Source organism: Hippopotamus amphibius, chromosome 2 (assembly GCF_030028045.1).
Source record: "Hippopotamus amphibius kiboko isolate mHipAmp2 chromosome 2, mHipAmp2.hap2, whole genome shotgun sequence".
Lineage (NCBI taxonomy): Eukaryota > Metazoa > Chordata > Mammalia > Artiodactyla > Hippopotamidae > Hippopotamus > Hippopotamus amphibius.
Genome location: NC_080187.1, coordinates 41956613 through 41972020, shown reverse-complemented (window position 1 = coordinate 41972020; position 15408 = coordinate 41956613). Strand labels below are relative to the sequence as shown.

General features: G+C 38.1%; 1 protein-coding gene across 11 annotated transcripts in view; it reads left to right on the top strand.

Moving 5' to 3' along the window:
• The window catches only part of LOC130844810 (transducin-like enhancer protein 4), a 140507-nt gene that overhangs the window by 65921 nt on the left and 59178 nt on the right, over positions 1–15408 (top strand). For 7 of the 11 annotated variants that reach the window (XM_057721030.1, XM_057721024.1, XM_057721027.1 and 4 more), the window contains 2 exons: positions 6327–6531; positions 7781–7797. In XM_057721030.1, the coding sequence (XP_057577013.1) occupies positions 6327–6531; positions 7781–7797 (222 nt within the window). The remainder of the gene's footprint in view (positions 1–6326; positions 6532–7780; positions 7798–15408) is intronic. The other 4 variants (XM_057721025.1, XM_057721021.1, XM_057721026.1 and 1 more) reach the window with 1 other exon arrangement.

The window sequence follows — 15408 nt, the reverse complement described above, 5'->3', positions numbered from 1 at the left end:
GACTCCACTCCTGGCAACTGTTTTTACAGTTGTGTTGTAATCTATTACAGTTATCGTTCTTTACGATGCTTTAATTGTCTCAAGTTTTGCCAGTGAGGACCCCTTCAAGTTGGCCCATTATCCTGTTTGTCACACCCTGCTAGTCTAGATAGCTTTCTTGCTTTCTGACACAAGATGTAGCAGGCTCACCTTGTTTTTTGTTTGTTTGGGGTTTTTTGTTTGTTTTTAAGAAACCAAGATATAGCACTGAGTATGCTCATTGCTACTGGGGTGGCATTGCTTCTCAGAAAGAAGCTTTTCTTTTTTTTTTCTGTTTTTTCTTTTGAGCCTTCTTCTGTTGATAGTATAGTAGAGACGAAGGGTGGTGGACAGGAAAACCGCTGCTTGGTTTCCAGTTGGAGTTGTGCAGAGAGAGCTGCTAGGGATTTGTGTGGACTACCGCTCTGTACTTACCCGCTTGGTCATTGACCAGTCTCAGGCCCTGGTGGGTGATTAAGCAGTTGGAGACATTTGATTAAAAATAATTTCTCTTTTTGCTGGCAGAAAACCATTTTAGAAGACATTTCCTGTGAGCTTGATTTGCTAGTGGTTCTTTTTTCCCTTCACTCCAAACTTGAAACTGAGGAGATAATTCTTTGTTACAGAAACTCCAGTAAAAAGCTATTAACAGAATTGAGGCTGTATCTACTACCTCATTGCTGTATATTTTCAGAAATAATTACTGGCTATTTTTCAAAATTAAATTAATTATCTTAATGGAGTACTTATTTGCCTAAGTTTCAAAAGTTCACTGCATTTTAATGTTTATTCTCTTGAATGGCCCATCAAGAGAAAAGAATAAAATTTTATTTTGTATTGTGGTTTGAGATGAGAGTGTTTTCTTTATTTTCCTTTTTAAAGTAAGGCACCCAAGATAGTAATGGCCTAGGAAGCCCAGTCAGAAGAATGTTTCCAAGATATATATCTTTCTCAATAGGTTTTTTTCCAGTTATGGTTACATAGAGTGTATTTTATTTTGATGTTTAAGTGGTGCTACAGTCTGTGCCTTCCTCTTATTTTTTTTTTGTCTTGATTGTGTTTTTTATTTTTAATTTTCTTTTAAGGTAAACATTTTTTAACCTGATTTCTGATTAGAATGGTGATTTATCTTAAATTATTGTAATAATCAGTGTTGAACTGGTGTACTCTTAAGATGTATTTCCTTTCCCTCTGTCTTTAAAAAGCAAGAGGTTTTATGTTTCTTTGGTGACTATAGGATAAAGCACTGAACCTTTGCAGGTTAATTGCTCTGTAATTAACACAGACAGGGTAGAGAGCAGAGGACAGTATTAACACTATTGGGAAACATCGGCAAGGTTTTGCTGTACTGTAGGGAAGTCCATTCGGCTGTGCTTCTCACAGCTCCTTGAATAATACCCAGAGAAGCCTGAGTCCTTTTCCAGGGAATCTGCTGTGAGTTTTCCTCTGTTGATGAGAGTACTTTATAGAGATTCTTTTTAATTTTTAATTCTTGAATGTTATTTCTAATTTCATAAATTAAAGGGTTTTTTTTTTTTTTTAATGGAGGAAAGGGTAAAGTTCAGTTTAGCTGTTGGTGACTTACTGTTTTTATTTAAAGAAGATGGTCTCTAATACACTGGTTTCATTGACTAATCAGTAATCATTATGAAATACCTTTCACTGTGTGCTAGGATAGTTTCTAAGGAGAAAAAAAGCTTAAAAATGACCACTAAATACAGAAAGTGATTTGTTTGATTGATGTTAACATTTAAAAACCTGAAGTATTTAAGTATATCTCTCTTACATTTTTATCATCTACCTGTTGGTAACAATCTCATTTTTATCTTATAGTTTTATATTTTAAACACTTGCTAAAAATTGCTCCTTTCTGCAGGATGCCCCGAGTGTGCTTTTTTGTTTGATATTCTGTATGTATAATGGATGGTTTGTAAAAGTAGGTTTATGATAGCCCCCTCTCATTTTTTTTTCTCTCTCTCCTAAGTTCAAGGCATATTCTGTTTAACGATACAGTTGTAATTTGGATATTGTCATTCATGAAAATTATAAAGGGCTTTATCATCTTGGTGTAAAACAAGTGAGAAAACCTCTCAGTGCAGTGTGGCATCCTGGAACAGAAAAATGACATTAATGGAAAACCAGAGAAATCTGAACGAAGTCTGTGTTTGATTAATAGTAATGTACAATGGTAATTTTTTAGTTTTGATAAATTCTATGGGTATGTAAGACGTTTTAACATTAGTAGAAGTTGGATAAAGGATATATAGGAGCTCTCTTTATATTTAGTAGAAACTTAATTTACCAAAAGCTTTAAATATATGGCCATATGACTAAATAGTGGTGAGCCAGGTGCCAGGGGTACAAAGAGTCCTGAGGCTGGTCTCTTCTCTCCAGAATGTCACAATCTTGTTGTCAGGTTAGGGTCTTCTTATCCATAAAAAGATGAGTAACAGTACCTTTATGAGGCAGTCTGTTCCAATGAATGATACAGGGAATCCTGTAAGATTGTAGACACGTGGCATGCTTGGAGAGGCCTTTGCAGAACAGGTGAAACATGAGCTGAGCAGGATAGGTGAGTACAACTTAAGTAATGGAGAGGTTGTTCTAAGAAACCGGAGAGGCCATGAATTGAAAAGAAAATACTGGCAGTGGTGATGCAGGGTGGGTTCATTAAAATTGAAATGAGCTGATAGAGACTTGTGCTAATCAAAATAAGGAATGGTGAGGGTCTAACTAATATGCTGGAATTGAGAATTGACAGGATCTGGTGATAACAGATATAGGAGCACAGAAGAAAAACAAATCAGTGGTGACTGATAACTTGAGCCAGCAGAAGTAACTTAGGGGGTTTTTGTTAAACGTGTCATTTTTAGGTAATGCTGGACTGCCAAGTAGATTTGTCTGGCAAGAAGTTAGACCAGGGGTGCTAGAGCATGGGAAAGGAGCAAAAGGTTTAGAATTCTACCTCTATAGTGAGTAGAAGGAAAAGCCAGGAAGGAAATCTAACTGCAGTATTCAGAGAGAGAACTAAGGAGAGGCTGTGGCAATCACTGTAGTGTTCCTGAAGCAGGTAGAGGAGAGTTTCATAAGGAGGATACACTAGCTCTGGCTGCAGATATAGCAGAGAGAAAGACAATTGTAAAATCTTGAAAAAATTGCGATCTGAATGGTCATCAATTTTTTGAGATGGGTGGACTTGGAATCCAGATTACAGTGTGTTAAAGAGTAAGGTGTGGAATCCAGATTACAGGGTGTTAATGAGTAAGGGTGTGTGTGTGTGTGTGTGTGTGTGTGTGTGTGTGTGTGTGTGTGTGTCTGCCTGCGTCTACAGGAGGGGGTTATTGAGAAGTGGAGACTGCAGATTTATACTAGTTTTTAAAGAAGTTTGGCTCTGCATAGACAAGGATATACAGACCAGTAGCCTAAGAGGGTAAAAGAAGGTTATTTTAATTAAATTTAACAAACATTTATCAAGTGCCAGGTATGTGCAAGGCACTGTGTTAGGGGCAGTGGAGGACACAAAAAATGATTAAAACATAGCGGTTTTTTTCCCATCCTGGAAAAGTGCTACCTCAAGTTCTTTTAGTGTTAGGTAGGCAATTCATCTTAAACAAAATGCTAGAGTTGCTAGAATTAGGCTTGCAAGCAGAAGAACAAAATCAGTGACAGAACCACTAAAGATGGGGTTGGGGTGGAGAGTTGGAGAATTGATGGAGCAACAAAGGGAGAAGGGAAGAAAAGATGACATAGGTGGGGGGAACCCGGACCTTGGAAGGGAAAGGGGATCCTCCTTCCTCTAAGACCAGCACAGTGGAGAAGAGGAAAAGATTAGTGTTAGAGCTATTTTGAGGTAGAATAGAGCACAAGGAACCCAGGAAGTCTTCACTATGAATGGCAGGTGCTACAGACTAGGGGTATGTTTTTTGCCTTTAGAATGTTCTGGGTGAACAGGAAAATGAGGCAGTTAGTGCTTATATTTGGTTCTATGAAAGAAAAATAGAAGTGAAACACCTGCAGCACTGAAGGTATTGCTTTTGGCTGAGGGTTTTGTTTGTTTTGTTTTTTTAATGTCTAATGAAATAGACATATTTTTAAATTGCTCAGATATTATATGAATGTCTCAGTGCCTGCAGTTAGCTGTGGTGTGTCATATGCAGGCTCTAATAAATGCTTGCCAGTTGAACTCTGATCTAAGATAGAAAGTGGCTACGTGCCTAACCCATGCACAAGAAGTATTAGGGGATTTAGAGGAGAAAGAGAATTGGAGCAATTTTCTGGCTATTTCCATAGAACAAGGTCTTGAAGTAAATTTGCCATATATTTACCTAAAGGCCTTGCTTCTTCATAGACCTATTTTCTACATGTTTAGAAAATACTGTGTGCTTATAATTTTTGGTCACAGCTAAGTAACAGTACATGAAGAATTATTAACGTGATTTCGGCCACTCAAATGAAGAAAGACATTATTTTGAACTATCCAGTTGGGTAGCACATTGGCAGGACTTTAGGGTGGGCGTTAGTTGGTGGAGTGTCTGCATCACTGCTCCAATTTGCCATTTTATGTATGTAAACTTATCTGAAATGTGTTAGTAATTTATTTCATTGACTGTATTTTAAGTGCATGTAGCCAGAAAGTAGGTGCAGGTTAATTGGAGAAAAGAACTAAGTAGTGCTACACTTTGACTTTATTTTCAGACGTAGGAAGAGGTGAAGAGGAGGGAAGTAAAAGGACTTTGGGGAGGAGAAAAAAAACTCACTTTTTCTTTGGAAATATTTTTCAAGATTGTTCTCACCAGTGAAGGGGAACAGAATGTGCCACTCCACACATGTTTGAGAAAGCTGTTTTGTGCGGTCCTGCTTGGAAAGAAAATTGTAAAAGAGACTATTTAGCTATCACTGGAGAGGCCTGAAAAGTGATTCTAAAGGTATTAATTAAAATGTAATCATGAGACTCCCCTGGCAGTGCAGTGGTTAAGAATCCGCCTGCCAATGCAGGGGACATGAGTTCGATCCCTGGGCGGGGAAGATCCCACATGCTGTAGAGCAGCTAAGCCCATGCACCACAGCTACTGAAGCCCACGCTCCTAGAGTCCAAGGGAAGCCACCACAATGAGAAGCCCGAGCACTGCAATGAAGAGTAGCCCTTGCTTGCTGCAACTGGAGAAAGCTCACTCGCAACAACGAAGACCCAACACAGCCAAAAAATAAATAAATAAAAATAAATAAATTAAAAAAAAATAAAATATAATCATTACAGAAATTAGTCTGAGAATTTCTCAACACTTGTTCTCACAGAACATTGTTAAGCATGGTCTAGGTTGAGGTGGGACTCCTGTTGAGGAACATACTTAATACCCTCCCATCACCACCCCTCGCCCGCTCCCCCTCAGGAGAGGCAGCAAGGCCCTCCCACCGCGGTTCCTGCAGCCCAGCTTGCTGCAGCCTCCGCTGAGGTCAAGCACTCCCCTTCCAGCCTCTCGAGGGCTTTCTCCATGTGTTGCCAGTGTGCTGGTAAAAATGACTTTAAACTCTTGTCAGCACAGTTACTGGTGCATGCATCACAGTCCCACTCAGATAAACCTGTCACAACACAGAAGCGGCCACTGGAGAAGAGTACAAGGGCAGGCCTCTAGCTTTTCATTCGAGCATCACTAAACGTGCACAGAGTGCCCAATTATTTCAGCATTATTGAGCAAGCCTACAGGAGGACCCAGGCCTTGCTACATTAGATTTTCTTTAGTAATTTGCTCAAGTACCGCTGAGGACACTTAAAGGGCTTAAAACGGTGGCTGCAACCAGTTTCCTTTTCTGGGTTGTTAATTCAGGTTTTCTCTTTCAAATTAACTCTCGCCGCATGCTGTGCAGTGGTTCTGGGAGAACTGTTTAACACTAATTTTCTCAGTTTTCAGCTTTTTTTTCTTCAACATAACTGCTTTAACAGTTAGTCACGTATATGTTTTGATTAGAGATGTATGATAGTGAGGCCTTATGTTTTGGAGACCAAAATACAGATGCTTTGTTAAAGAAGTCTAATTTCAACTATTAGAAGTAACGTAGATAATTTCACTATTCAACAGTGAAGTTATTTACAGTGCATTGCAAAACCACTAAATCCAAGTAAAAAAGATAGCATTTCTCTATTATTTATCTCCTTCCCTTTTATTTATATATATATATAGAATAAATATTACCTTCACGGATGCTGGGCCTTCCAGGATCTTTCTGCACCTCTTTTCGTCTCCTTTTGTTGTTGGGGGTTATCTCAGATATAGAGAACAAGTTCAATATCTTTGTCTCGTTTCTCACAGCAGCAACAACTCCAGGCCCAGCATTTATCACATGGACATGGTCTGCCAGTGCCTCTGACCCCACACCCTTCAGGGCTTCAGCCCCCTGCCATTCCTCCTATTGGTAGCAGCGCCGGCCTTCTGGCCCTCTCCAGTGCCCTGGGAGGCCAGTCCCACCTTCCAATTAAAGATGAGAAGAAGCACCATGACAGTGATCACCAAAGAGGTGAGCAGTTTTCTTGGGATGTCAATCTGATATTACCTACCTGCTGCTGAGGTTGGTCTGCATGTCATTGTTTATTCCGTCTCTGGATTTCATTTTACCAGTGACTAAACAAAGGATTTCCACTGGAAGGTAAATTAACGATTGGAAGCAGTCTTTTACCAAATGATATCATAGTGGTTGGTCAGAGTTAATGCACTTCCCAAAGGCAAGGGGTAGGGAACGCGATTCCTGGTTGTTGTCTCTGATCCCTTGCTACCTCCTGAGTTCCCCAAGTCTAAATCAGTAATGAAGTGTTTGAAATAGTGAGTGGCATTAATAGCTAATTTTGACCGAATCTATTTTGAGGACAGATTTACTGATAAAAGCTCACTTTATAATTTGACAGACTCAATTATTATTTATAAATCAGATCAGCCTATATAATGAAGTGAAAATCTTGCAGGTAAGGAAACAATTTCAGTAGTCTTACTAATTGAGAAAGTGCAGCCCAAATTAATGTAATCTGTTGGTTTAACTACCTCTCTCACCCAGTCTGTTTAGAAGCATGAAATTAAATCATTTCTGCCTGTAAGAACAATGTAGTTGTTTGTGTAAATAATTGATTTTAAGGCCAGTTGTGATCCTTCTAGGTTGGTTCTTCCCACCACTAAAATAGATGGTGCAGAGACATTTTGATATGACTGTATGTTTGCATGGTGCTTATTCGTAGTTTTTATTACTTAATGGCAGAAAAGCAAATGAAACTCTCTCCCAGCATTCCTTTATGGGAATTTACTTAGTACATGGGTGGTTCATTGGTCGGGAGGGTGTGGTTATAATTAAAACCTCATATCTGTTCTTGTTTCAGTGTCATTACCATGAATTATAATCTTGGGTAAATGATTTTTATCACATAAACATACATTTCCCATCTCTGATGTTGGAAGCACTGTACTATTTGTCATCCAGTTATCTTAGTGCTATGATCCAGAGCTGAGGCATGTCTGTAAACACTTTTATAAGTGGAAAAGTCAATAAGACGTATAAATAACACAAATATCCAGCTTTGGTTTCTGAAATTGTGTCAAAGGTAAATTGGAGCTTTGTGAATCTGGTCAAGTAGTATTAATAATTAACTTTACAGCAAAGTTGACATCTGTGCCATTTATTATTTAGCAGAAATCAACTTTGACAAATGTGTGATTTTATGTAAACTAACTGGTACTTTTTTTTTTCCTTCTCTCCGTTTGATCTGCCTTTGCTGCTATAGACAGAGACTCCATCAAGGTAGGACTCAAAATTACAGATGAAGGAATGGCTTAAAGGGGGGCTGTAAATGATTTGAATAAATCTTGCAATGGATTCTTTGAGATTTACAGGATGATTTGGTGGGCTTTACCAAGTAGTGGTAAACTGCCTTTTTGGAATGCATTCAGTTGTGTTTGAGATTTTTTAAAAATATTGGTCCCATTTCTCTATCAGAATCAGATTTATAGACTAAGATTGAATTATAAGATCTGGCTTGCATTGCTCTTTTTATTTCTTTGCCATGTGAAAAAGAATAACCACTTTTCTTCAGTTAAGCTTTGGCTATAAGATAAATAATAATGGGGGGAAATTTGGTTTATAAGGAAATACATATTTTGGGAACCAGTTCCATCCTACAAAACTCTTTATCAAAACATTTAAGAGCACTTTTCTTCACCAGAAAGAATTGTTTTGTGTGGTTTTTTGTTCGTTTGTTTGTTTAAATTTAATGATGTCTTGGTTTCTAGTATAGCAAGTTATTCTCCTTAGGTTTTGCATCTGTCTTATCTGCCTTCTCTATTTCTTTATAGAGAAGTTGCAGGGAAAGAGGAAAAGTATTTAGGACCTAATGATTTGGATGTGCTTATGTAATACCATAAAGGGGTGTACTAAGGATGCCTGAGTTTATATATAGTAAGCAAACAAGAAAAACAGGCTACCATGGCAGGAAATGAGTAAAACATGAAATTGCTTGATAACTTTTGAGCCAGGCACAATATAAATACGTTGCTGCATTGTGGATAATTGTATTTCACGTGCCATTGTATTTTGTATAGATTAGAAAGCAAGGGCAGTTCTCAAGCATTGGCCAAAAGCACAGATGCTGTCAGTTCGTTTTCTTGTATTTTGTAACAGTTGAATGTTTTGGAGCATAGGCAGTTACGTTTCTTGCGGTTTTTAGCAAAGTTTATGTGTACGGAGGCTAAAATACTCCCCTGAAACTGCCTGTGCTGTCACTTTGAATGCCTCATTATCCCCTGTCCTTTTATAATAAAGGGAGAGTAGGGTTGTTGTTTGTTTCCCAAAGTCATTAAATGATGGAAAATAAAATGTACTATTTTACCCTTCAAGAATCTTTGTAATTTGAAAGGGTATCTGCACACCTGTAGAATTGTCAGCATTTACAGTTGCCCACAGTGAATTATTTAATTATGCATTTACAGTTGCATACTTTGTTGTATAATATGAACATCAGTACCTAAATTAAAAAACATTCTTAATCAGAGTGTGGTAAGTACTCCACACATATGTACTTAGGAAGTAGTAAGTAAATGCATTGACCAGGATTTGCTGGTAGTAGCCCTTGGAAAGCCTGCCTGGTTATTCTGAGGCCAATAACATAAACATTCCCTGCCTTCATATGATAAATACATACCTTCAGGCAGGCCAGTGAACTAAACAAAAACCTCCTCTCATGCTCCACTCCCAGAAGACTGTGAAAATATTTATACTCCAGTGCACACTTTTGTGTCAATTACATTTTATGGTCCCTCATGCCAGAGTAAGGTATATTTTGAAATCATCTATAATCATTCAGGATGAGTCTGGGAGTGAGTATCTATATAGCTTGGAAGCCAGGGGAAAAACAAAAGGAAATAGAGACGGATGGCTTTGCCTTGATTTATTATGGAATGGTAGCTATAAATAGATATTTTTGTTGGGTACCGTTCTTGAATTTGAAGTTGCATTGTGTCAGGTCTGGGGCTGTGCTGTGGCTTTGCAAGGTGAAATAGTTCACTAATTTTTGTAAATGTGTTCTGTGCTGCTCAGAGAAGCAGTTAGTTGCTTGTTCCATCGATTGTCTTCATCCTCCTGTAAGTGGTTCCTGGTTAAGAGGGGCTTTTTGTGATTGTCTGATGTGTGATTAGAGATGGTTTTTATCAGCCGGAGCATGCCAGTTGCCTGCAGCTGGAGTTGGGCTTGTATGAAATAATTTATTCATGCAGGATAATGCTCCTTAACATTTAACAGGTAATGAACGTGACATAAATTTCCTTCTTGCTTTTAATTTTTCCCTTTCCTGTTCTAATGTGCAAACAGGCAGCTCTGGTACTCTAAATAATAAGTAATTTTTGGCCATCTGTCAAAAGGAAATTTCAATACAAATTTAAATTAATGGTGCCTGAAATTTTTTATAGCTCCTCTAAAAGCCTCTAATGTGCAGAAAATTCTGAATCTGCTGGTAGTAATTAGTGTTGCATGTAATGAGTATGTGGGCAGTGTTATACAGCCCCAGTGTAACATTTTGATATGGTAGCAAAATTTTGATTTATACAAGGTTGTGGATGGGTTTAATTGTGAGAGACACTTTAAAATGTTTTCTTGACATTACAGATTATTAAACAGGGCAGATTTCAGAGTAGCTCATAAAATATAGATTTAAACTTACTGTAAAGATTCAGGTAATTAAGGTGCTTTACCTTTAGATGTCAAGTAAAAATGAAAGAAATTTCCTTGTTAAAATGTTGGCCCTTTTTCTTCCTTTTCTTTTCTTGGAAGTTCTGTGGCCACTAAACCAAATGCTATTGGCTTTATTGATCTTTTTTTCTATAGCTCCAGTAGTCAAGTTCATTCCTAAGCCTGTTTTCTGAAGTTATTCCTAAGCAGAACTGTATCTGAAGTTTTTCAACAAGGATGGAGAATGTAAATATGGACCTAAAGGAGAAAGCACTGTAGGAGCCCAACAATCATTTTATTTGGTGAGGAGAAACCAGAATGGTGTGTGTTCTAGGGCTGTTGAAGTAAGGAGTTAAAGCACCTGCTTGTCGCTTGGCCATCCAGTACCCACATACATGTGTGCACAGTAAGCCTTGGATTTGGGGGAAATGCCAGGAAACACAGACCATGGTCCACTCTCACCCTTAGTTGGTAGGGAGGAAAGCCCAAAATAGGTTCCTGTTTCTCTTTCCTGAGTGGGGACTTTCTCAGTGTCTTCTGGAGTTTCTCTTAAAAGGATATAAGTGAAACCAAGGAAACATTTTCTGAGGTGATGAAACCCGCTGACCATCCCTCCTGCGGGCTGAGGGGTAGAGCTGGGTTGGCTTCAGAGTGGTGACAGACATTTTCATATGCTGCCAGGAGCGTCCTAGTTACTGGAGGTCCCAGATCATGAAGAAGAGTCATCAGGTTCCTCACGTCACTCTCAGTTTCCACCTGATTGGCTGACACGAGGGTAATGATGGAGAGCTATGAAGGACAGATTGCCTAAAACTTAGTAGGAATCTGAGATTGAGAAATTAGTCTTATTACACCCCAAATGTCTACACCTTCTAGCGAAATATAGCCACGAAAATCAAGACCAACTTGAATATAAATGGCAGAATTCACTATCAGCAGCTGTTGATTAGCTCCGTGATCTCTCCCGAGCTGCTGTTATTGTGCTTACCTTATTACTTCCAAAGTCCTTTCTGTGTACATTATGTATCCTGGTTTTTATCCTGAATGCAGTAACTTCCTCAACTCAGGCCCGTGAGGGGTTTGCCATTTTTTATTTGTAAAATATAGCATAAGTACATTTTTTTTCCTTTAAGTGGTGGTTTTTTATTTTTATTATTTCATTGGATTGTCTTCCCCAAAGTGCCGTATGCCTCATCGAAGAGTAAGATCATTTTTAGTGATTTTTACATTGCCAAATTAATCTCCAGAAGTGCTGCAACATTTAAAAATGCCAAATGCAATATTTGAGTATGTTTCCACACAATCCGCCAATACTGAACTTTATAGCTTTCATAATTTGTGCTGGTATAATAAGTATGGATAGTGCATCTTTAAAAAAAAATTACATACAGATATTTTTCAAGCTAAACACTTTTCTGTAGGTATATATACTATGACTCCTCCTCTTCCTCCTGTATGGATTCTTTGTTTTTGTTTGTTTTCATAATGATTTGCTTATTAGTTGTATCTATGGCAATGCCTGTTTCTTCTCCCCTAACTGTATTTTGGTATTTATTCTATGTAGATGACTGAAACATAATACGTTGCTTTTCTTCTTGTCTCTCCAGTTACTCTCTGTTGGCTATAAAGGTTTATCAGTGGAGAATTAGACTAACGCTGTTTTTATGTTCAAATTGAAGTGTATGATTTGGGCCAAGAAAGCACTTTTGCCTTATTATTAGTTGGGTGTTACAGGTAAAAGTGGGTTTTTAGCTTGAATTAACAGAATGATTACTTCTGTTTGCTGCTTCACTTTGTACATCAAGACTTAATGGTGAAGGTTCTGTTCCAGGATCTTGTGTGACCTGCGTAACTTGGTTTTTGTTCCCCTCTGCCTCTTTTTTCCTGTTGCAAAGGAATATCAGTCTGAAGAGTGTGCCTTTAATAAGGCACATTATTAAAGTGCCTTTTTGGCATGTCCTGTGTGGGAGAAAGCAGAGAAGAAACCACTTGAGGAGGAAAGATTGGCTGGTAGAAGAGGGGATGACTATTTGGCCCAGGCAATTTGGGTTTTAACACTCACTGCCTTTCACCATATACCTGTGTGAGATAGGAAGGTTTGTAATCTTACCCTTTGTGGGAAAGCTTGGTGGGATTAATTGCCTGTAGACTTTAGAAGGACATATTACAAAAAGACACAGGCCTAAAGTTGAAATCCATAAAATATTATAAAGAGAAGGTATAATCAACCCCCCCCCCCCCCAAAAAAACAAAACCCAAAAGCCACCAACAAACTAAACTGTAGTGGGGCTTGCATTATCTCCTGTTTTCCCCTCAGACATCAGTAATCCGAGAAAAGAAGGTATGTCATTAAGGGCTGTGCCTTGGGCACTCCAATTTATCCATGCTAACCTATCGAAAAATTATGTGGAGCCCTAGGTACCCAGTAAACCTCACTGATCTCTGAGCATGTATAGCTCATAGTTCAGTTTTCATTGTGAAGGCAGGTGGTGAGGAAAGGTTTATTGATTTATTATTTATTTCACATATGAGGAAAGGTTTAGAGGTGTTGAGGCCCTGCTCAAGATCACATAGCCATTGCCATGGCTAAAGGAGAGCTTTTTGGGTGACTCAGTCTCATCCTTTGTGATTAAAAAGTTGAAATATACTCAGCAGTGGAAATAATAGTGCCAAGATTCTCCATATACTTAACATTAAAATATAAGAGCTATCAGTTTTTAGCCACATTTAAATCTATTCCTTTATTTCTTTACTAAAATATTTTAAAGCAAATTCCAGCATGCATTTTACACTTATGTACTTCAATACCTAAAATGAACACATTTCTCTTAAACAATGGACCCCTTTTTGGTAACCATAATGCCTTAGATCACTTAATAAAAATAATTCCTTGATAGCTTCTAATATCTAGCCTATAAGCAAATTTCTTCGATTATTTGAAATTGGTTTGCAAGAGTTTCCCTCCTTTTAAAATTTTTTCTGTGCCACTGATTTGTCGAAGACCATGGGCCAACCTTCTCATAGAATGGCCCATATTCTAGATGTCTCTGTGTGTGTCCCAGTAGTGTCAAGACTTTCTGCTGAATCGTACTAGGAAAAGTCTCTTTCTTATGATGAGAGAATGGGTAGAAGAATGACATCTAGGTTTGCATGTACATGTTGATGATAAACAGTTCAATGGAGATTACCAATAATCAAGATAAAATTTTTAGGAATTTATGCTGATCATCAATAAAAAGAATTCTATTTGTATCCTTTTACTTTCAAACACAGACTATGTTGTATTTGTAATCCAGCTCTACATATTGCTTGATAGGCTTTTTTTAAAAAAATTATTTATTTATTGACTGCATTGGGTCTTTGTTGCAGTGCATGGGCTTCTCATTGCAGTGGCTTCTCTTGTTGCAGAGCACAGGCTCTAGGTGCAGGCTTCAGTAGTTGTGGCACATGGGCTCAATACTTGTGGCACGTGGGCCCTAGAGCACAGGCTCAGCAGTTGTGGTGCACAGGCTTAGTTGCTCTGCTGCATGTGGGATCTTCCTGGACCAGGGATTGAATCCGTGTCCCCTGCATTGGCAGGTGGATTCTTTTTTTTTTTTTTTTTTTCTTTTTTCTTTTTTGCCTTTAAAAATTTTTTTATTTTATTTAATTAATTTTTTTGGCTGCATTGGTCTTCCTTGTGGTATGCAGGCTTCTCATTGCTGTGGCTTCTCTTGTTGTGGAGCATGGGCTCTAGGCTCTCGGGCTTCAGTAGTTGTAGCACATGGGTTTCAGTACTTGTGGCACGTGGGCTCAGTAGTTGTGGCTCTTGGACTCTAGACCACCGGCTCAGTAGTTGTGGCACACAGGTTTAGTTGCTCCTCGGCATGTGGGATCTTCCCAGATGAACCCAAGTCCTCTGCATTGGCAGGCAGATTCTTAACCACTGCACCTCCAGGGAAGTCTCAAGAAGGCTTTTAAAAATACGTTTTCAAGAAAGGTTTTTAAAATACATTAAGTAAATCTATTTCCTTAGGGGTACTGTCCTAGATGTCCTGTGCTCCAGCAGAGCATAGGTCTTGCCCACTAAATTTTTATCTCCTTCAAGGCAAGAATCTTATCTTCTTTGTGGAACTGTATAGGAGGACAAATCAAAGATGAGTAGGAATTGTAATAGATTTAGGATCTTCTCTCTTTAGGTCAGCTTCCTGTCAATGGGCAAGTCACTTGACTTCCCTGAATCACAAAGCTACTACTCCAGGCATTTTTTTTCAAGCTTTTGGAATGTAGATGTTTTCTTATGTTATTCAGTCCAGTCCTAGAAGTGAATTTTACAATACAAACCTTATACCACAGGATAGGCTTCAGCAATAAAGTTGGCCATGCCATTCATTAGCCAAATAAACACAATGGTAATTATATTTCATTTTGGGTGTTGAGTGGTAGGGGAGTAGTTTAGTTTTCTAAAGTATACCTTTCAAGGATTTAATGTTTAACTCTTTGAATTTTCCAAAATAAGATGGGAATTTAAAATTAAGTGTTTCAGCATTACTCTTGCTTTTTTATTTCTTTGTAGAGGTATTTTTTCTACATGTATTTACCTGTTTAGAATTACCTTATCACAGAATAATCAGGAATTTTGTTCTATGAGTTTATGATGCAGTAATTTGTTCAGTATTAATTGATACCTGCCTCTAGGCATGTAAGCTGTGTGAAATTGTAACAGGTGTCCTAATTCCAGAAAATATGTTGTAATTGTTTGTTTGTCGAACAGATGAATAAATATCTTTAGGGCATAGCTGGTCCTCAGGTGGTGAGCATGAAGGGTTAGTGATGAGACTGGGGAAGCTTTGTTGACTGCACCCTCCTCCTCCAATCGCTGAGGCAGAACAAATATTAATTAACAGGGGCTGGCTGGTTGTGGGGTCTGCCTTCCCCGGCTGATTTTTGGCAAGGGCGGTTTAATTCTTTTCCTCTATAAACCAACCCTCTTAGTTACCAGACAAACATTTTCATCCCTGTGTTTAATGTCTCTAATTAACTTAATTAGAATGCATTTCATCTCTTGTAAAAATATTACATCATAAAATTTTTATTCAACATGTTTTTTGTTTTTAATTTTAAAGGGGCTCAATATTTATTTGTTTAAACTGGCATTTGAATTTCAAAAGCATTTGTTTCTCAAAATGTAGGTAATTCTAACAAAAGAATTAT